The sequence below is a fragment of the Mastigoproctus giganteus genome, chromosome 1 (genome assembly GCF_048544385.1).
Source record: "Mastigoproctus giganteus isolate SK-2022 chromosome 1, ASM4854438v1, whole genome shotgun sequence".
Taxonomy (NCBI): Eukaryota; Metazoa; Arthropoda; class Arachnida; order Uropygi; family Thelyphonidae; genus Mastigoproctus; species Mastigoproctus giganteus.
In genome coordinates this window covers 107189473-107213772 of record NC_143575.1, presented here as the reverse complement: position 1 = coordinate 107213772, position 24300 = coordinate 107189473, and the positions used below count along the sequence as shown (strand labels likewise).

Genomic DNA, 24300 nt, shown 5'->3' with positions numbered 1-24300 from the left:
TCCTGCCATTGGGAGTGTATCTTTTCGTGTATTATTCGCCTGCAGTCTGTATAAGGGACTGACAGGCAGCGATTATTATTGGGAACTGCTGATTTGGCTGCATTGTCAGCCAAATCATTTCCCTTAATCCCAATGTGGCTGGGAATCCAGCAGAAGCGGATATCATATTCACGTTCTCGGAGGAAGTGAATCTTCTGCTGAATGCTAGACAGAACTGGATGAGAATTATATCTCACAGATATTAAAGCCTGTAACACGCTGAGAGCGTCGGTATACAAAATGAACCGTTGGTATTCGCATTTACTAATGTGATCCAAGGCTAACTCTATAGCGAGCAGCTCTGCAGTAAATATGCTGCATTCAGAGGGAATCTGCTCTGATGTAATGCTGTCTGTAAAGACAGCAGCAGATCCCACATATGATTCCGACTTCGAGCCGTCTGTGTAAACTGGCGCGAAGTCAGAATATTCAGCTCGGTGTGCTGAATAAAGCTGCAGGTAGACAGACGATGGAGTGTCCGACTTTCCCCAATTTCTAAGTGACAAGTCACATGCCGGGAAATGAGCATGCCAGGGTGGAAGGGGTTGCTTCGGTGTTTGGGCAACCTTGTCTACCTTGATATTAAATTCTTTGAGCAGCTCTTGGACACGAATACCAAAAGGTCGGTTGGCAGTCTTACGTGTGTTATACAAATTTTCCCATCGTGGCTCAAAAACGGATAGCCACGTAGGGTGGTCTGGCAGGGATTTCAGTTTTAGAGCGTAGTTTAGAGACAACTGCTTACGACGAAGCGATAACGGCGGTTCGTTTGCTTCGACGTATAAGCTCTGGACTGGAGATGTTCGATATGCTCCAATAGCGGTACGGAGTGCCAGATGATGGACAGGATCCAGCCAACGAAGTACACTGTCTCTGGCCGAATTGTATACCAGGGACCCGTAATCTAGTCTGGATCGCACAAGTGCACGGTAAAGCCGAAGGAGGGTACATCGGTCTGCTCCCCAAGATTTAGAGGAGAGAGAGCGGAGGATATTTAGCCCTCTTGTGCACTTGGTGCGGAGTTGACGAATGTGATCAAGAAAGGTCAACTTTTTATCAAATACGAGTCCCAGAAATTTTGTATCCGCCGCAACTGGAATAGCATTTTGTCCGAGCCTTAATTCAGGTTCAGGATGAAGATTACGCTTACGACAAAAGTGTACGCAAACGGTCTTCTCCGGCGAGAACCTGAAACCATTTTCAAGTGCCCAGGAGTTGAGGCGATCAATGGCTTTCTGCAGTTGTCTTTCAATAACCCTCATGTTGCATGACTGACAAAATATGCTAAAGTCATCAACATAGAGGGCACCGTTTACGGTTGGAGGAAGTTGTTCTGTGATGGAATTTACTTTGATGGCGAAAAGCGTGACACTTAAAACTGATCCCTGTGGTACTCCCTCCTCTTGGCTAAAGGAACGAGAGAGTGAGGATCCCACACGAACTTGGAAAGATCGATCGGCTAAAAAGTTTTCAATAAAAATGGGGAGTCGTCCCCTAAGACCAAGGCTATGCAGATCTTTTATGATGCCAAATCTCCAAGTTGTGTCATACGCTTTCTCCATGTCAAAGAACACCGACACCAAGTGTTCGCGTTTTAGGAAAGCATCCCGGATGGATGTTTCCAATCTAATAAGATGGTCCAAAGTGGACCGGTTCCTTCGGAAGCCGCACTGGATGTTGGAGAGAAGGTCATTTGTTTCTAAGTACCATATTAAACGAGAATTAACCATTCTCTCCAGGATTTTGCACAGACAGCTAGTCAGAGCTATAGGACGATAATTGGTGGTGACTTTTGGATCCTTTCCTGGCTTAGGAAAAGCAAGGACGATTGCCTTCCGCCAGGAGTCCGGAAACTGCCCTTCAATAAAGATTCTGTTATAAAGAAGGAGCAGATAATCCATAGATTTTGGTGAAAGCCGTTTAATCATTTCATAATGGATGCCATCTGGTCCAACAGCACTTGCATTAGAAAGAGTGAGGGCTCTCTTCAGTTCCTGCATAGTGAATGCCCCGTTGTAGGGATAGAGGCCCTTGGACTTGAAATTAAGTGCCTGCTTTTCGATTTTATGTTTCAGGACCAGGAACTCTGGGGAATACGAAGATGTTGCGGAGATGTTAGAGAATGTTTCCCCAAGAGCATTGGCTATTGCAGTTGGATCTGCAATAGCGCATCCATTATAATCTAGGATTGAAGAAGGGTGGGATGTATATTTTCCCTTCATTTTCCGGATTTTATCCCAGACTACCTTAGAATTGGTAGCCTGGTTAATAGATGATGTAAAACGGATCCATGATTCCTTTTGACTCTGACGGCGAATGTAGCGTGCTTTGGCTCGTGCACGCTTGAAGGCTATTAGATTACAAGTGGTAGGATATCGACGGAATATCCCCCACGCTTTGTTTTGAGCCTTTTTTGCTGCTGTGCATTGCGAATTCCACCAAGGTTTGGGAAATGGTGGAAACCGGGCAGATGTTTTTGGAACAGCATTCGCAGCTGCTTGGACAATGATTTCTGTGATGTACGTTACTGCGTCATTGATAGGCTCCTGACTGACTGTACTGAGTTCAAAATTTGCCTGATGTTGGAAGGCATTCCAGTCAGCCTGATCAAACTTCCACCGTGGTAACCTAAAAGGAAGACATGGTCTCCCACTGTGTAACAAGGTTATCACAGGGAAGTGATCACTTCCGTATGGATTCTCCTCCACTTCCCAAGTGAGTGATGGGAGTAGAGAAGGGGAGCAGATAGAGAGATCAATGGCAGAAAAAGTACGGGTAGGCATATGGAAGAAGGTGTTTGTTCCAGTATTTAGAAGGGAAAGGGCATTGTCATTGAGCATACGCTCTATGACCCGTCCCCTTCCATTGATGTTAGCACTACCCCACAGGGTGTTATGTCCATTAAAATCCCCAAGAAGTAAGAAAGGGGGTGGCAACTGCGTTAGAAGATCATCAAGGTCTTCCTGGGAGATGTCAGTCCCAGGTGGCAAATAAATAGAGCAGACCGTTAATAAAAATCCCACTGTAAGGCGAATTGCAACAGCCTCTATGCTGGTTGTAATTAGTAAAGGCTGAACTGGGGTCTGATTACTCACAAGGATAGCCACTCCTCCATGAGCAGGACCATCCGCAATTCTATCCTTACGAAAGATTGTGATGTTATGCATGGTGGGATCATCATTTGCCTTTAGATATGTCTCCTGCAAGCAAAAGCAAACTGGCTCATGCTTTTGCAGGAGGGCCTTGATGTCATCTGTATTTCGCCGGAATCCACGACAATTCCATTGTAGGAATTTAGCCATTATTTTGGCTTGGTGGGTCCATCAGGCGGCTTCCGAGGTGCTGAGGGCTTACTTTTATCAGTCTTGGCTTTATCTTTTTTGGGGAAGAATGGACGCTGTCCAGTGTCCATTTCTTCCTCCACGAAGAGTTGCAAGACTGAATCGTCCGGTACCTCCTTGTCCACTACATCCATTGATTCTGTTAATTTTGGTTGCTCTTTTTTACCACTTGGTTTTGTTAGTGGTGGAGCACTAGGAGGTACGGATATCGGAGTAGCAGCTGATTGTGTTTTTGTGGTGGGCTTTTGTGAACTCAATAAATAGCGTGCAATCGGCGTGAATGACTCTCTTGGTGGTATAGTCATATCTGTTTGTGTACCGATAGTGCACTTCGCAGAAACCTTCTGAGCATATGAAGGCTTTCCGCTATTTATTGGTTGTATGCGTTTTCTGGCCTCTGGGTAGGAGATGTTTAGCTCCGTTTTTAACTTTTGTATCTCCTTTTCGTCCTTCCACCGCTGGCATGCTCGAGAGTATGCAGGGTGCTCTCCTTGGCAGTTAATACAGTTAGGCTTAGGAGCTATACATTCCTTGCTCTCGTGATCTTTAGCACCACATCGAGCACAGGCAGGGTTACCACGACAAGCTGTTTGTGAGTGGCCGTACTTTTGACATTTAAAACACCTCAGTGGGTTTGGAACGTAAATCCTCACTGGGCAGTTTAAGTACCCTGCCTTGATGGAACTTGGAGGCCTTGGGGTGTTGAATGTTAGGATGAGAACTCGGGTAGGGACAAGATTCCCATCCTTATGCATGGATATTCGCTTGACAGCTGTTACTCCTTGTTCTTTTAATTCAGAGCAGATCTCTTCTTCAGAAACGTGAAGAAGATCCCACTCTGATATCACACCTCTTGAAGAGTTCAAAGTTTTGTGAGGGGTTGTGATGATGGGTATTCCCCCTATAGATGTGGCTTTCAAAAACTTTTCAGCTTGTTTTACATTTGATGCTTCTATTAGAATATCTCCAGAACGCAGCCGTTTTACGGATTTGGGTGAACCTGCCATCCCTTCTAATCCTTTCTGGATGAAGAAGGGTGACATTTTCCCAAGTGACTGCTCTCCGGTGGAATGGAGAATGAGGAAAAGAGGTGTCACAGATGTTGTTTTCTCCTCAGTTCTGGCTCTTTTAGCTGAATTACTTTCACTCTCATCTAACGATCGATTAGGTAGGGGCCTTGTTGGGGCCCCAGAAGAAGGATTTAAATTACTCATGAGAGTAAAGAAAAAATGTCTGATGCCTAAGTACCTCACCCACCACGGAGCCCTACGAGGGGGCGCCCACCCGTGAACTAGCAGGTACTGCGTACACGAATGGGACGCCGAGTTCGCTTAGAACACCATACCCACGTTACCAATAAGTCTTTATCCCGTCCCAGGACCAAAGGGAGGGAGACTTATTGGAACGCAGTTGACCCTAGCAGTATAGAACCACCCGCCGATTGATCCCAGTCGAGCCGGTCCGGGACCGCCCGTCTTGTCGAAGCAGGGGCCAAAGTGGTGTATTAAGGCTGGGCCCCTCAACCACCAGGATCCCCCTTTCCGCTTCCACGGGTCGCGGCGCACGGCTGCACACGCCGGATTCCAAAGATGTAACCCTGGAACCAAGGTATGGGCGTTAGATCCCAGTGATGCTAATCTGGAAACCCAGCAGCATCACTGGGAGGTCCCCTCACCACGTACAGGTGCCCACGTTGAGGGGCAAAAAAGAAAAGAGTAAATTGAATGTCTCTTATTCAGCCTGCAGTAAGCTTAGCAGATGAGTTGAACAGATACTTCTCATCAAGACTTACAATTGAAAGGAAGCTTCAAACTCTGGGGAATGTTAAGGTACCATGACTGCTAAACAGATTAGAAAGGTACTGATGTGTTCTCAATTTATTTCTGCTCAGACCTTTTCCACAATCCTTCATGCAGTCTTGCTGTTTGGTTTTTAGGAGCATTAGCAACTAAGGCCATATTGCTCCAGGATATGCGGTGGTCATTCCTTGACCTTTCCGCATCCTCCATATTTGGTGGTGACGGGCTCGAACCCCGGTCTAATCAAGAAGCGTGAGCTACGCACTGCTGCTCCTTCCCACCTGGCTACGGAGGCGCCACGCAGTCTTGCGTTTTCTTTCGAATGATCCCAGTAACAGTTTTAGAATTATAACATTTCTGCAGTTAAAACAATATTTCTAAAAAAAAAATGAGATTATGAACAAAAACTCTTGTATGAAAATTAAGAGTAAAGCAGTAACAGTAAACTTTTACACATAGATAAAGGGAAGATCGTAAGTTGATAAATATGAGTTGCACTTTTTTATACACATTTTCGTATTTTGAGTGTGATAATGTAGACTTTCTTTTAAATGATTTATTTTTATCAAGTGTCTTATTAAAAATACTTTTTTTCTAGGAAATGATAATTTAAGTCTACATTATCAAACTCAATAAATGAAACTTTGTAAAAGATTGACTTTTCCTTTCCTTTCTCCATATGTAAAAAAAGTATTCATAGTTAAATATATATGGTATTGTTTGAAACTTTATGAATTATACTTTTTCTCCTCAGTGAGAGGCAGTTAATATTTTTTTAATGCATCAATCCCACTCATGTTCTTGAAAAACACTGCCAATGTTTTAAACTTGGTTTAACAGGTTTAATCGGGTTCTTGGTGTTAAAGAACAAGGGAAAGACAATAAATACATAAGACAAATGACTACCAAACCACAATACAATAAAAATTACTGAAAGCAACATGTTTTTTACTTACCTTTTATGAAGATGGTCATGTTTCAGAAGCCAAAGGCTAATGCCTTAAAAGATGCAGGTGTGTGTAAAAGATTGAGGGTGATAGCAACTATTTTACAACTGCGGGTTGAAGTTGAGATTCAAGTAATTAGGTGGCTGAAAAAAAAAAAATAACAAAAAAAAAAAACAAGTGATTGGGATTTTCTTTTGTCATCTTCTAAAGATTCTTTGGATTTCACTGTAGTGTCATTATCTCTCAAATCTGAGGTTTCTTCCCATTATGTAATTCAATCTTTGTCAATGTACATTTTTTTGGGTACGTATCAATGTACGTTTCTTGAGCTCAAAGTTGCTTAAATTTTGCAACAACTTTGAGCTCAAGATCGCTATTCTAACTATTAGCCACTTTCTTTTCATACCACCATCTCCACTTGATTGGCTCCTCTAGATCCTCTTTGGTCAATTCCTTAACATGAAATTCTGTCAACATCATTACAGCCTCATATGTGTGTGATCTGACCATTGTTTTCACTAGAAACAGAAGAGAAGCCAAAGTTAATTACTGCAGAGTTAATATCACCAGTCACAGCTTCTTTCAGCAAGTATTAATGGTTGATAGCATGATCTCATCTGGTAACTCCTTTGTGATGATAAATTCTTCAATGTTAAAATTTTTCAGTGACTGCTATTGAGTTGGTTCAGTCTCCACTGAACCCAAAATGTGACTAAAGGTGCCTGATACCTTTTTAAGGCTTATATGTTGCCTTGGTGTAGGGGATTTAGTACATAGATTTTATTTGGAGGCATTATCTGTGATGAGAAGAAATTTAATTGCAGTTTTCTTTAATCTGGACACTCCATTTCATAGACAAAGCAACTGTGAAATCACTCTAAGAACAAAACTGCAAGTTACCCATGCTTTCTTGTTCATGTGCCAAAATCAAGTGGGCAACATATCTTTTTGCCTTGAGTGCACATGGATTTAATGCATGATACTGTGATTGCATGGGCTTCATTATGCAGTTTCCCAATGCACAGACTGGTGAAGAGAAGTGAACGATAGTCCTTTCCTCTTTTTGGTAAAAAGGCTCTCTTAAGTACACAAACAGCAAACTGATTTGTCAGATTTTTACATTCTGAGAGAGAGAGAGAGAGAGAGAGAGAGAGAGAGAGAGAGATTGTTTGTGTGTTTTTTTTTTTTTTTATCTTGATGGTAATTTTTACCAACAGCAAAGTGATTGCAAGAGTGACAACTGTTTTCAACCACATAAGAAACCTAACTTTTATGTAAAACTCTGACACATCAGTTTGCTGTGTACAGGGGTTACAAAAATTTACTACGAAACATAGCCATTGAAGGGAAATGTCAGTTCCAACAGCAAAAATGAAGTATGCTTCATTTCACGCGTAAAACTGCTGTGATAAAAAAAAAAAAAAAAAAAACATAGTTGACATTGGGTATTGGCGATTCACTACATTTAGTACTTAATAAAAAAATATTTTCATTTTAACAGCAAGATATGGAAGAGTAAAGTAATATTCCTTTTATACTACATGCTATTGTATAAAAAGTCAGGGACTGTGATTCGTTTACATAACTAATTGTAGTTATGTACTAAATATAATATAAAGTGAGTTCCTGATACAAATTCTGAAGAAATTCTGTCGAATGCTAAAATCTATTTAAATTTATTCTGTTTATCTTCTATGCCATTTGGATAACATATTTGATAGGGTTCAGCAGCCAATGTAACTAGCTTACTGAGTGGATACATTTTAACAGCAAATTTAAATAAAAGCCCTGACAGCAAACCAAACACGATTTGTTTCTGTAATAAACAAAGTTCACCGGTGAGCTGCATAAAATTAACAATGTATATGTAATAGAGTATGCAAATGAGTCTGAGTGACATAATAGTGTCATGTGATGCAAGAAAGCAAGTGTATGAGCTTATGTAGCATCAGCCAAAAAAAAAAAAAAAAAAAAAAAATTCACAACCATTCCTCTAAAAGTTTGTCCCAGCAATTAATCACCCACTGGCTAAAGGCAAATTTCCGCACATTTATTCTACAACTGTCTTTGCTCAATTTGAATTTAGGTTCATAATCTGAGCAAGTGGAAGAATCTGATCAGAATTCAGTGTGCTCAACCCATTCAAGGCCGTATACACCTCAATCAGATCACCTTGCAGGTGCCTAGTCTCCGGCTGCTGCAATTTGAAGAACTTAAGCCTCTCTTAGTAAGAGGATCCTTTCATTACCCTCACCAATCTTGTTGCCCTTCTCTGTACATGCTCAAGCAAATCTATATCCTTCCTAAAATGAGGCCTCCATCTGTTGCTTACATGTGCAAGTAACAGATAATAAACTGATTGACGCACAAGCATAACAGAATATAACATAATAGATTTAAGTGATTGATCGGCATAACGACTCAGATCAATCAGCACTTAACAGAAAACAGTTTGCTGATAAGGTTCTGGTAGGTTACATACAATTTATCATAGTTGCTTTCTTTACTTTAAGTATTTATGTCAGGTAAGCTGTACCTCTTCAATTTCTCAAATCATGGCTTAAAAGTGATGGTCATGCTTGCTCAATCCAGTGTTTTTCAAAATATTTATACAAGCATTCTGCCTTACCCTGTATGAAATCTGACTGTGAAGCAATCAAACAAGTACAACTGCAGAAACAAAACAAAGTGAAAAGGGCATGAGACAGGAAAACAAAGTTTATTTTTATGAAATAAAGTAGAGATCAAAGGAAGCCAAACCAACAGAATAAATTATGGCAAATAACAGAAAATAAATAAACAGATAAATAAATAATTATCTGTCAAATTAAAATCAGTGTCTGAATAGTAATTTTTGAATGTCCTGACAAAGTAATTTGTGTAAACTACTGTACTGCTGACTAATTTTTGTCCCCTTCCTTTATTTTATCTCATCTTGGTTCAACTAAAGGAATCAATATGAATTCCATACTATTTCATTCATTTCTGAAGACACAAAAAGTAGAAGTTGGAGGTTGAAAATGATAATTAATATACATTTATTAACTCATGAGTATAGAAAAATTGTTTAAAAAGTGCAAGTAACTTTCAGAGACATTAACTTTCAAAAAGAAAGATCTACTGCATTACAGCAGCCTTAGTTGGTAATATCCTCTTTAATACACTAGGCTTAAGTTTTTCTCCCTAAAATGGTTTTCTAAAAGGAACAATCAAAACAAAATATAATTGTTCCTTAAAAATTTTAAGAAATTATATGGTATTTTGATTGATAATGCTTTCTCAGGATTGGGAAAGCTGATCAAAGCATTTAATGTTGTTTGATTACAAAACACTGTACTAATTTCATTCAAGATAGTGTTACTGTTAAGTTTGATCTGAACACCTTTTGGGAGCTGTAAGAACTGTAAGAACCTAGGGAAAGATTCATTAATTCTTACCTTTAATGCTGATTTTAGTTTGTCTTACATATATAGGGTGTATTATAAGAAGTGGGACCCACTTCATAGATAGATTTAGGACCTAAAAACATTAAAAAAAGTTCATGTAAATATAAGTCTGATTTTGCCTTATTTCTGGGTTGCAGCTATTTTTGTGTTCCAGCTACTAGCTACTTACATGAAATGCTCGAAATGACCACTTTGCAGCTCAAAGCAAGTGTGCAAACATCTTATCATAGACCTCACCAGCTCAAAAAGTTCAGGTGTCTGTCAGATTTGCTGTTCTGGTGCTGATGGATCTACCACTATCTGAAACTCTTTTTCTAAATGAACCAATTTCTGCAAGGCGTTAATGTCTCTGCAAGGCGTTAATGTCTCTGCAAGTTCTTATTTGGCACAGGATGATTAGGGAAGTTTTCTGCATACAGACACCTTGTCTCTGCTGCATTGCATCTGGCAAGTCCATACATAAAATGCATGCCTGCCATTTCTTGATTGGAATAAGCCTCCATTATCATAGTGAATGCACAGTGTCAAAATGTCAATAACAAGCCCAGGATGTAGTGGATGTAGTAGCACACAGGAGAACTAACTGAAATCACTCAAAGAACAGTATGGGATTTGTTTATATAACTATCAGCAAGACCCTCTATGAGATATTAAGCACTGTTTGTAAACAGTTGAATGAAGCCAGCTGTGCTAACTCAGTTTGTGGAAAGAACTGCTGGAACACAAAAATGGCTGTAACTTGGAAACAAGGCAAAATCTCTGGTGGTGGTGCCCCAAAACTTCTCTCTCAAGCTCCTTGACTCTATTCAAACAAGGTTAGTCAAGATAATTAATGACTCATCTCTCACAAAGTTGCTCCACTCTATCTCATAGATGTTTAGTTTCTGCTGCATGCCTTTTCTACAGATACTTCTATGGGTGCTGTTCTTACAAATCAGCATCTGTAATTCCTTCACTCTCTTCCAAACACATCTGAATATGTACCATAACCAGTAAACACCCATTCCCCGTCCGACTCAAAACTTGCAAAACCAAGTTTTGCTTTTCTTCATTTATTTCTACTTTTGTTCCACAGAACAAACTTATTTTAAAGATATTTCCCAAAAATTACAACCTACTGAAGTTCAAGTCTAATATTAACAAATATCTTTTGTCTTCCCAGTTTTCAACCCTTGCATGGTACAAAGTACTACAGGTTCTAATAGTTTATGTTTGGAGTCTATATATATATATATATATATATATATATATATATATATATATAAAATCGATAATTAATATAAAAATCAATACATACGCCAGTAGCATTATTCAAATATAAATCAGGTGGTAGTAGTGGGTTTGATGTGCTAAAGCTACACCTATACCGCCATCTATATTTTATTTCATTCTAACTTTTTAAAGCCATTATTCAAATATATATATATATATATATATTTAAATAATGGCTTAAAGTTTAACATAAAATAAATAAATATTAATATAAAAATCAATACATTTTATTTTACGTTATTTTTATGTTAATTTTTCGCTCTACATTTTGCCATACTACTGGTTTATGTTTTTTGTATGGTTTTATTTTGAATTATTGGATATATATATATATATATATATATATATATATATATAAATAATGGCTTTAAAAAGTTAGAATGAAATAAAATGAAATAAGAAAATAAATAAATAAATATAAAGCTATCATTAGCGGCAGCAAAATGCACCTCCTCCACATGATGCCCATTACATAACAAATAATTAATATAAAAATAAAAATCAAATTAATACATATGCCAGTAGCATGGCAAAACTGTAGAGAGAAAAATTAACATAAAAATTATGTTATTAAGTAAAGGTAACAAGATAAACTGTAGCCAAAAGTCTCCAAATAATTTAGAAGTTCAATTTAAATCCAATTAATAATAAATCCATTTTAAATTTAAAATATAAAGCCAATTATATAATAATTTAGCAGCACCCCCATGTAAGGTACCAGTTCTGAGAGATATGAAATATCGCAAAAAAGGGGCTAAAACGAACTACTAAAATAAAACAAGTAACAAAATAATAGACTGACCCCATATCAACAGAGGACCACAAGGCCAATAATGGTCATGGAATCGCTGCATTTCAATCACTAGACAAATCGTCGCAAAGGCAAACCGATCGAAGGTATATCTATATCATGGAGTATTGTCAATGATATACAGGAATTTTTCCAGCAGGGAAAAGGAGGTGATTATTCCATTGTATAAGGCAATGGTCAGGCCACACCTAGAGTACTGTATACAGGTCTGGAGGCCTCATTTCAAGAAGGATGTAGAGCTGCTGGAACGAGTACAGAGAAGGGCAACAAGATTAGTGAATGGAACAAAGGGGTGCTCTTACGAAGAAAGGCTTAAGTTTTGCAAATTACAGTGTCTGGAGACTAGGCACCAGCGAGGTGATCTGATAGAGGTGTATAAAGCCTTGAATGGTTTAAGCATGCTCAATGCTGATGGGATTCTTCCTCAAGCTCAGAAAAATCATCTGAGAGGGCATAAATTCAAATTGAGGAAAGACAGATGTAGGATAGACGTGCGGAAATTTGCCTTTAGCCAGCGGGTGGTTGGTTGGTTGGTTGGTGGAACAGACTTCCATCCCTTGTGGTGGAGGTTGATAGCCTAAATAAGTTTGAGGCTCAGCTGGACAGGTATTTTGAACGAACAGAGGGGTGAAGTGGAAGTGGTTTTTTTTTTTTTGGCTGATGCTGCATAAGCTTGCTTTCTTGCATCAAATGCCTCTACTAATGCTATATCGGTGTATATATATATATAAAACACAACATTAAATTTAATGTAACATTTAATTTTATTTTAACAAAAATATAAATAAAATTAAAATTCTCAATTGGTATGAATGCAACAGTTTACCTGATCAATAAGCACTGTTTGCAATGGTCCATGATATTTCTTCACTAAACACGTGGCATCATACATTTCCCATTCTGCTTTGTGGTTACCTAAATAACCTGACAATGCTTTCTGTCCCCAAGGACTTTCAACAGGATTACAGATGGGAGCAAAAGCTGATACACTGCAATACTGTCCTGGATTTTTAAGAGCACAGATTAATGCTCCATGTCCTCCCATACTGAAAAAGCCATATCAGTTAATCAATATTAGATGCCATATGTAAGTATTATTGAAGTCATCTAATATTCAAATAAAATATTTCTTAAAATAAGGTTTACACACATATCACAGCAGAAAGTCAAATAATGAGCATTTCATAATCAAATCCCTACACAGTGTCTCTGTTTCATATGTTTGAATGAAATGGAATCTAAAAGCTGAAGAGTCTCAGACCTAACAGTAATTCTAAACTAATCTATTTCATGTTAAATTGTTAGGAGGGAATATGAGAGATATGAGAGTACAAAACTAGTCATAATCCTCAAACTAATCTGGTCATTCAGGAAGTTTCTTCCTGTTTCTTCTGCCTCGATAAAGGGCCTGCAAGAAATCAAATCCCTATTGCAAGTAATAATGTTGGATGTTTGCAGATTAGGAAAAACACCAGATTAGTGAACCTATCAATTTCAAGAACTGGAATTGATAGGTTCACTTTTAATAAATGACATCATTACAATCTCTATAATACAACTTCACATTGTGAAGTTGTATTATATTGTAATGCCTTTTATGCAAACTTCGTTTTGCTTTTAATAATTTAGCTATATACAGAAACAATGGTAACATACTAAATTGTGTATCAGTTAAATATTTATAGCTGATGTTTTATAGCCCTAAACTTATACAAATCCATGGCATTACACCTTTTGCCATTATCGTGTAACTAATTTGGAACTGAGCTGTAGGCTCTTACACTATGGGTCCCTATCCACCAATATGGAGACAACCCTCTCTAAAATGGTACCGTCTAGGTGATGGCACTCAATTAAGAATAAGTAACAATATACTTTATGTGGAAAGTGTTCACATGGAAAGTACAGGTAACCCTTGATTTACGTTGGGATTAGGTTCCTGGGGGGGGGGGACAAGCGCAAATGGAACCCTTTATATAATGGAGTCAATCGGAAATCACAGGGTTAGGTTCCAGGCACCAAAAATTTTACCTACCACTTTGCATCGATTGTTTTATTTTATTAGCATTCTTCATAGTTGTAGTAATAGTTGATGGAGGCATATTCATAGCCCTACACCACACACACACACATATTAGTGCGGCTTTCACTAGACATGGCATCTCTTTATTCTATTAAATTAAAAACTTTAACACAATTGACAAAAACTGCACACAACTATCACTATTATTATTTAATTTATTAATAGCACAATTAATAAAAAAATGTTAACATAATAAATTTCCAACATGTATAAATAGCGTAAACAATAACCAACTGAATGCTTCACCGCACTGACCTTTACCACCTGTATCCACGAGTGGCTACTTTGAGGGCGGGAATCTTTCTTGTCTCTGATACGGATGCGCTAATTGCCGATTGGCTCAGATTGTCCTAAATCACATGAATAGTGCATGATACATAGCACAGTATGATGCCAATAAATTGTCTGACAATTTTAAACTTTCAATTTATAAAAAAAAAAAAATTGCAAAAATAAATAAAAATGCCGTTGTGGTCAGTGATCGGAACTATTGCGAATCTGCGCAAATCGGACCAGCACAAAACGAGGGCTACCTGTATAACTATAGGAAACTCATATAGAATTTACACAATATGGGATGTACTTTAATGATGCTATTGCGCTAACTTACACATCAGTTGTATTTAATATAATACATATAAATGAAAGTAACCAATATAATTTATTTTTTAAGTTAAAAATTGAATGATTCTATGGGAAAAATGTTTCTCCCCTATATGCCCTTCTTGAAAAATAGGAAAAAAAAAAATAAATGACTTATAAGTATAACAACAATTTCTGATTTTTAAACAAGGATATATATGAAGCATATGCTCCTCTATATTTCACTGTAAATGAATTGGAAAGGGTATAAAAGAATATAATTACAAAAAGATGTAACTGTGCAATCTTTCATGAAGTTCTCAAATGTGAAATGCTAAAAGAATAGCACATGGTGTTTCGTCTATGATGTACAAGAATTTTGCAAGCAGGAACAAAGGAGTATTTGTTCCATTGTATAAAGACCTGGACCACATAATGAGCACCATACAAATTGGAACTCCCATCTCAGGAAGCATGTGAATCTGCTGGAGAAGTTGTAATAAGGAGTATTCTTTCAGTGAATTCAGTTTGGTGTTGCAATGTCTTGATGCCAGATAACTGCATGGTTACTTGACTGAAGTGTTCAAAGCTTTGAAAGGATAACAGGGATATTATTTAATGCAAATTAAATAATGTCCCCAATATCCTTATAACATCCCATTAATTTAAATTAATAATGGATATCTTTTTTCCTTTTATAGGTGGCACAAATTAGAGGACATACACTTAAATTTCAGAAGGATAGTTTGTATTGAGGATATAAGAAACTTCCCTTTTAGTCAAAGGGTGAACAACTGTTGGAATAAATTAGCAATCCTGTAGAATTGGGGAGCTTGGTAAATCATTTTGTTTTTCCTTTCAAGTCTTCAAATCAACCCTGAAATATTAGCCCAGATGACTCAAACCCAATCCAATACAACTTGAAACCCCTTTGGAAGATAATGTAATATCTTCCAGAGGGGTTTCAAGATATGGACCTTGTTGTTATCTTTAACATAAAGCTATCTTTCAAAAACATAATGACAAATTAACATTTAAATTCTGCTCCCGAAGATGGACTAGCAAGCAGCAGTTACTCTAAATGAGGTACATATCTCTTGAGATATGAGCCACAGCTTCCATACTAATGCCAAACATATCTATGAAATAGCATATTGGTTCTAAAATGAACTAACAACAAGCTCCACTTTCTCCCTGCAATACAAACAGAATTTGCCAGAGCTCTGAACATTTACAGGTTATTCATCACAGAAAGACCAGTATTTATGATAAAGATGGTTTCTGGGTTGCTGATCTAATATAAGGGAGACATGCTTCTGGAGAATCCTACAACTGTCCTTTAAATCTAGTTTTGCCTTTGTTTCCTAATATAAAGCCTAAAACAGATATACTAACTACCATCAATTAATCTGATTAAAATACTAACTCTCTTATAAAGGTGGCTAACAAATTTAAACTTTTTTGATTTTTTTTTCATAATAAAATACATTATTCATATGTATCTTGTAGTGTTCAACGTGAGTATCATCTTGAAATTCTACATGGCTTCTTTTTGAGAAAAAATTAAGATTTTTATTTTATTAGATTATTAATAAATCATTTAATGAGTTTTCATAAAATATGAATTTTTATGAGCTTAAAATGTTTTGGAGTTTTGATTCCTATGGTGTCACTCCTTTCACATGTCCAGCAGCAATTAGCAAGAATGTCTGGACCCCACTTTCCCACATCTTTTTCTATGCAAGAAAAAGAGATCCGGGGTCCAGGTACAATCTTTTCCCCTCATGTTGATCACTAACATCACCCAAGTTTGAAGGGGGGAAAAAGTGAATGTAGAAAACGAGTTTTTAAGCTCCTATACACTTCGAAAATTTGATCAATATATATATATATATACTCCTAGTTTGCCGATCTTTCCCAAAAAAAAAAGAAGTGTCTTGAAGGCATTCCACACTGCATTTTTGCATTAATATTAGTATTATTATTAAAATGACATAATGATGTAAGGAAGTAAGCTTATTCTGCATCTGCAAGAAAAAACCCCCCCACTCTCAATTGTCGAAAAGTGCCTGTCCAATTTGTCTCTGAATTGGATAGGCACAAATTCTCCTCCTCAGCCATTCTTGCAAGCAACTTACTTCAACATTCTAAAAAGGTAAACTTCATAAGCTCTAGTCTACTGTTTTTCACTAGTCAGAACATTCCTCCTGCATTCATTTCACTAATCTGCCACAAAGCCTTATACACTTCAATCAAATCCTCCCAAGGTGCCTGTTACTAAGTTCTACGAATGACATCTAACACATCATGAGAGAGAGAGAGAGAGAGACCTCTTCTCGATTTAAAAAAATACCAACAAATCATATTAGAACACCATGTGCCCTTCTTGACACCAGCTTAAACTGTTTCTTCTATATCATAATCTCGAGATCTTTCTCATCCTAAACATGTCTTTAATCCCTCCCCAATGTATAAATTATTCCTGCATGATCCCCAATGGATCCCACCTGCTACTCTGGTCCATCCTGAAGAATACTCATTTATCACCATGAGTATTCTTCACGGTGGACCATTTATCATTAGGATAACAGGGAAGACAAAAGACAAATCTTTCTTGTTATCCCCGATGTGCTCTAATTTTTACAATAACCTCTCATAAAGACTTGTATCAGATGCCTTACTAAAGTACAGATATGTAACATCAAATTTTTTTCTTGCATCTAAATTCTTTGATAACCTCATCATTTTCCAGATTTGTCATGCTAAACAGATCTAGCATGAAATCATGCTAAGACCCATTTAGGATATCATCCTTGTTGAGATGTTCTTGTATTACATCTTTAACTAAAGACCACATAATCTCACCAACTGCAGAAGTCAAGTTTTCTCTCTGAGGGTGTTGGTAGATGGCTCTCTGTCTTCTAACTTCTCCACTAATACCAGTTTCCCCCAAGGTTCAGTTCTTTCCCCCACTCTTTTCCTCTTGTATATTAATGACCTTCTTCCATTGACTGGAAATACTATCCATAGTTTTGCTGATGATAGCACATTGCATTCCACTTTCCATTTTGAGAAACCTTGCCCTGCTCGATCAGCTTCAACTTCTCGAAAATCTGCTACCAATTCCTTAAATGCCGATCTTCAGGTAATTCTCCAGTAGAGCAAAGACAACTTAGTTGATTTCAACCCTTGAAAACCCTTTCAAAACTCAGTCTTGTCTTATATCTCACAAAAAGGATTCTTCTGCTCCTATGCTTATCTTTGGTGACACTCCGATTTCTAGGCAAAATGATATATATCTTTTGGGGATTACCCTGACTTCTAATCTCTCTTGGCTTGTTTGTTATTTGTTTTTTTTTTTTAGGAGCATTAGCAACTAATGCCATATTGCTCCGGGGATATGCAGTGGTCATTCTCTGATCTCCGTATTTGGTGGTCACGAGCTCGAACCCTGGTCTAATCAAGAAGCGTGTGCCACGCACTGCTGCTCCTACCCACCTGGCTATGGAGGCACCTTCTCTTGGCACAAGCATATTACAAATATTGCTCCCTCTGCATCTAAAAAAACTTGGTTTTCTCTTTTGCTCTCTGTGTTACTTTTCTTCCAAACAGCTGCTCACTCTGTATAAATCGCAAATTGGCCCTACCATGGAACACTGAATTAACCTAACTGCCCTCTTCTTGATTCCATTCAGAAGAGGGCAGTTAGGTTAATTAATGATTCATCTCTAACAGTCTCTCCACTCACTGTTTCACAGACGTACTGTTTCTGCTGCATACCTCTTTTACAGATATTTCCATGGGCACTGTTCTTCTGAATTGGCTTCTATAATTCCCGCTCTCTCTTTCAAAACAGTCCGAACACGTGCAGCCAACATCCATGTACCGTCCAACTTCAATCTCACAGAACCAACTTTTCATCTTCCTCATTTATTCATTCAGCTGCTGTTTTCTGGAACAACCTTCCTTCGTAAGTATTTCCTGAAAATTACAGTCTACAGAAGTTCAAGTCCAATGTCAACAAATATCTTCTTTCGTCTTCTCAACCTCCAACCCAAGCACGGTACTAAGTACTATAGGTTCTAATACCTCTTGTGTTTGGGGTTTACATAAAAAAAAAAAAAAAAAAAAAAACTCACTGGTCTATAACTACCCATCACTTCTTTAGCTCCAGCCCAAGTGAAGGGAATTAGCCTTGAATCTAATGATGATCTCATAAAGATTACTATTGTTTTGGCACACTTGCTGCCTTTTTCAGTATAATGGCTGCTGCTGGGGCTTTACACCCTCATCCTAGGTAGCTTTTCAGATGGGCACTTTTCTGATATTATGTCAATTACCCCCTTGTGCTTTGTCTAACATATCAAAATAAATCGCAGTCATCTAGTTGATTCATGAAACTGTGCATTGCACATCCATGATTTTCAGTGTACTGGAAGGAAATTAAAGTCACCTATCATAATGAGGGCTTGCTCTTATTTTCCCATTCAAGTTACATAAAGTGGCGCCTCCATAGCCAGGCGGGCAGGAGCAGCAGTGCGTAGCACATGCTTCTTGATTAGACTGGGGTTTGAGCCCGTGAACCACCAAATACGGAGGATGCGGAAAGGTCAGGGAATGACCACCGCATATCCCCAGAGCAATATGGCCTTAGTTGCTAATGCTCCTAAAAACCAAATAACAACAAGTTACATAAAGATTTTTATTGTACTCTTCAGAATCACTTGGCCCACACACACACACTCCATTGTTATCACACTGTTCTTTACACAGTCTTGTATACTCACAGTACACATCTGCATGAGCTTGATCATGTTCTGGAAACCATCTTACTGCTTTCAAAGGCTTTTGATAAGCAGTACAGCCCCTCCCTCCCTCCCTCGCATTTCTTTGTTCCTCCCCATCTTTCCCAAACACACTTTACTCACCATAATGAAATCTGCCATCTCCCCATCTCAGAATGGCACCATATTTCAGTTATTCCTAAAATACCAGCTTTAACTGATCTCACCACAAGCTCAAGTTTATTCATTTTATTTACAACACTCCTAGCATTACTATATAGACAGGTTACATTCGGTATTGTGCTCAAAAGATGCTGTTGTAAGTCACTCTTTTAGAAAATGCTGTGTTAAAGAATTATAAGGTCCTCCCCCAAACTTTTTTGGGAATCTATTTTATGTGTTTTTTTTTTTTTTTTTGTATACGTTTTTTTTTTATGTAATATGTATGGATGTCTATGCTATTTGTTTCTAAGCTGTTTTTTAATAAAACATGCAGTCTTTCAGAAAAAAAAAAAAAAAGTTTTCTTATTCTTCGATAATTTCATAAAATTTATTTTTAAATTAGCATCTTTTTTAATTTTTATAATTTCATTAAAGTTCCAGAAAAACCAATCATCAAATTGGATCACAGTAAAGCTTCCAACAATGCAAAAACAAGATAACAATGGAATCCGGTGAATGAACCAATGAAAACAGTAAAGCATTTGACAGCAGATTTACCATTAACAACAGGGATGCTATTTACCTATTTTAATTGTAAATAGCACATACTTGCGTTTAAAAAACTGTTACGTATGTAACAGTAATGTAAACAATATGGCTGAGATAATACTAAGGACTCTCTCAGTATGATGAATATGTTTCTTTAAAACAATAGTTATGGTTCTTTCTACCATCAGCTCAAGATTTACAATGTCTTACAATTTACAACTCAAATTCAAAATTCAAGTCTCCGTGTAACAGAGATAACACTGGTCGGCATCAAATCCTCCATGAAATAATTGAGATTCTCTTAGGAAATATGTTCAGAAACTCAGATATGTGCTTAAGTTTGCATCACCCTCAGTTTTCAAATATCTTAGGTTAATGACCAAAAACCAAGACCTGTAGTAATGTTGGTGTAATCATCTTTTCCATCTATTTTATCTATTTATTATTTTAATTTTTCTCTAGAACATTATTTCATGTAGAAGAAAGGTCAGGATGCTTCTGGAAGGTTCTAGAAACATTGTGGACCTTCTAGAATATATGAGGGGCTTCCACACCAAGCAAGCATTTTCGCATTTCAAAAAATGTGTGTGTTTCAGAAAGTGAATGGTGAACAAGTGTTGTGTTCTGAATTGTATAATAAAAAAAAAAAAAAAAAAAAAACTCTACAATTTCTTAATTGTGTTCTTAAGTGCGCATACCTCAACTGAACATGAAATATATTGCATTCTTGCCGAAATAAGCCCGATAGCTTCTGTTATATTTGCAGAGAAGTGGTATCAAAATCATAATGGAAGTCACTGGCACAAATTGTGAGAAAAGCCTATGAATTCTATGTTGGATGTAAGGGCGGAGATAAAGTATGGTAAAGATAAAATATGAGCTCCAAAGATTTCCTGTAATTCATGTTCAAGGACATTAACAGGCTGGCTTAAAGGGAGTCATAAATTGATGCTTTTGATGTTCCAGTGATATGGGGGAACCTTGAGATCACATAAACGAGAAATATTGATCATGCTATATTTGCATGACCAACATTTCTGGGAAATTCAAGCATAAAGTATCCCAACATACTTTCTGCTCTAAGGCTGGTTCCTCACGATGATACAATATCAGTGCCAAAGCCACCAGAAACTTATGAACTAGACTCTATTCAGGATTGGAAAAAGAGTCTCCAGAAGATGCAGAACCCAGAATGAGTATGAATCCAGACTTTTCACCTCTTGATACTGCAAAGCCACATCTAATCACTCAGGCAGAATTGAATGATTTGGTTAGAGATTGGGACTCTTCTAAAACCAAGGCTCAATTACTAAGATCACTGCTTAGGTAGGGAATCTTCTTGAAAAGGGTATTAGTGTGTCTTTTTGTAGGAAGAGGCAAATGTAATGCCCTATTACTCCACAGATGGTACTTTGGTTTATTGTGACAATGTCCAGGAATTAATGAGAGTTACATCCAGAGCATGTCACCAAGCAGTGGGGGTTTTTCATTGATTCATTCAAGGTCAGTTTGAAAGCAGTTTTCTCCATAAGGGAAATAAGTATCCATCTGTATCATTGGCCCATGCAGTTCAAACGAAGGAAACTTATGAGAACCTACATGTTTTTGCAAAAAATATGCTATCAAGAATACAAATGGAATGTCTGTGCCAACCAAGAAAATCCTCCCCCCCCCTTTTTGTCCATTGCTTACACAAATATGTTTATCAACCCAGCTTGATAAACATATTTGTGTAAGCAATGGACAAAAAAAAAAGGGGGGGGGGAGGATTTTCTTGTTTGAGGCAAAAGTTTCCTTTAATCGATGAGGCCAAGATAAAGAATTCACTAAAAAAATTAAATGCTACCAAAATAAGAGTCTGGAAGGCACTCAAAAACATCTGCTAGAACTTTTTTGGCCATAAGACATCACAAAATTACAGCAAAACTGCCGATGAGCTAATTTTAGTGTACAGAGAATTGGGATGCAACATGTCATTAAAGCTTAATTTCCCACATTCCCATTTAGACTTTTCCCCTGAAAACTTGGGAGTGGTCTCCGATGAACATGGTGTCCAAATATGCTGGCAGACTACTGTTGGAATCTTGTACAAGAGATGCCAATGGATGATTATAAAAGACAAAGAATGACAAAAGTGCTTTGTTATCAGACAAACATTTTTGTAAATAGAATAAGGTTAATAGATCCATTGTTCAATATTTAGTACTGTATGTAACATTTTCTTAAAACATGTGAAATCTTTTTTACTAGAAACTTAGATTTTGACTTTAATCCCTTGTCCCTTAAAATTAGTGGGTGTTACAGCAATATGGTTGCCAATTTTAATTCAGCAATGTTAAATTTACAAGAATTACCATGAATTTTTAACAGGGAGTGAATTTTTTTTTTTTTTTTTTTTTTGCCAAACAGTAATTTCTTCAATATATATTTTTCCTTTCTTATTTAAAAATCCAAACAAATCTCCAGAATCCAGTTCAAACAACTGATTTTTTGACTTTGAAACTGATCTTATGGTAAGAAAACAGAACACACTCTCCATGTCTCCACCCAAATCCTTCCTTTCATATAATTCATCAAGGAACTTTTTTAAAAATGTTTTTATCTATATCATGTACACAATGATTGTGGGATTCACTCTCTTTGGCACCAAAAGTTTTAAAAGCATCATATTCTTGAACCTTTTTTTAGATCATTTAAGGAATCTGTCTCAACAAAAACACTTATTTTCCTAAACACTCAATCTTCTCAATATCAGTGTCACTTCTTTTATGAGTATATAATAAATCCAAGTTCAACAATTATTTTAATTAAAAATTAAAATAAGTGAATAAAGAAAATAATAAAGTTAAGTAATATTTAACAAATTGCTTAACTTTATCTACATAAGAATCCAACTACCACTCTACCATAGAAGAAAGACTTCTGTAATGTTATACAAAATGTTTTTTGTTCTAAATCCATTCATCTCCCAAGTATAAACTCAAAAGCATTTTCACTTTGTCTGATTCACTAAGCAAGAAACTTATTTCCTCCATAATGTGTCACAAACCGTTAAACCAACAATGATCATGCCTCTCGTTAAACAAAAACAGTCTAGTGTTTAATATGTTTACTGTATTTACTTTGCTTTATCTGTCTCTATTTGTATTTTATGCTGTGATATCTATTGGCACCTATTTTGTAATAATTCACCAGGAATAGTGGCTGCTGTCCAATAAATGTATCTGGAGAGTACCTTTTAATTTTTCATATCCAACATAGAATTAATTATTCAAGATGACTGCCTGGTTTCAAGAAAAAAAAAGTATTAAGAACTTTTTATCATTCAAGAATGTTAAAGCATTCTTGAATAATAAAAAGTTTTTACGGTTTTAAGTGAGTAACAAAACCTTTTCTTTAAAAATTGCCTTAAAGGCTATTATTTCATCCCTTAGTGATGTTGTTGTTTGTTATTTTGGTTTTTAGGAGCATTAGCAACTAAGGCCATATTGCTCCAGGAATATATGGTAGTCATTCCCTCGACCTTTCCGCATCCTCCGTATTTGGTGGTGACGGGATCAAACCCCGGTCTAATCAAGGAGCGTGTGCGCACTGCTGCTCCTTCCCACCTGGCTACGGAAGCACCTCTTAGTGATGTAAGGCTGGATTTTTTTCCCATTAAATCTAATATTTTCAGTCAATGTCACTCTAAGACTACAGATTTTGTATTGTCCATAGGTCTACAATAAAAATTTAAACATGTATTTCTGAGCCAAAAAGTGAAAAACAGGTTGGAATGAGTGTGTTGTTATTAATCTATCTGGCACTATGTGTGTTCATGCACACACGCACAATGTATATACACATTTTTTTTTCACCTGAATTTGATAACAAAAATAAAAAGAGACAGTAATAAATTACAGATATCTAATTGCTACATCAATGTTTTTCATTCTAAACAAGGCTGGCAGTAAAATGTGAGCAGACTATCTTTGGTTCTCTGAAATGAGTATATAATATATGTCATTTAAATGCAATTAGGGGTTTGTTAATAAACAAGTTATAACTTCCATCTGTTTTAAAAAAAATTAATGTCTTTACTGATTTAAATCATCTGAATTTATTTAAGTACACTGAGTGGCCAGCTTATTATATACACTCTCATCATCAAAGAAATTAATCACTTCAGAGATTTGGGGTATAAATGCTTTATATAGTCCAAGCTATATAAAGCAGGTAGTCAGAGATTATATATATGAGAGAGAGGGAGAAAGTGTAATTCAGCATGAGAATGGGCCAATAGTGTGAACTAAGAACTTTGCCTATGGTATGACATTGTGCCAGACATGTTCATTCAAGTATCATGGATACTGATGCCCTGTGAGGTGTTCTTGCACAACAATATCTAGAATGTATTGGGATGGGCCACAATCAGTCAAATGACTATGCAGTACAATAGTGCTGTTCGAAGGAGTATAGCAGAATGTACAATGCATGGGACTACGT

The 24300-nt window shown here is 37.0% G+C and overlaps 1 protein-coding gene across 1 annotated transcript in view; it reads right to left on the bottom strand.

The window, feature by feature from the left end:
• Nucleotides 1–24300, bottom strand: part of LOC150091082 (S-formylglutathione hydrolase) — a 128875-nt gene that overhangs the window by 18405 nt on the left and 86170 nt on the right. Inside the window, exon 6 of the mRNA XM_090381713.1 lies at nt 12482–12701. Coding sequence (XP_090237839.1) covers nt 12482–12701 — 220 coding nt within the window. The remainder of the gene's footprint in view (nt 1–12481; nt 12702–24300) is intronic.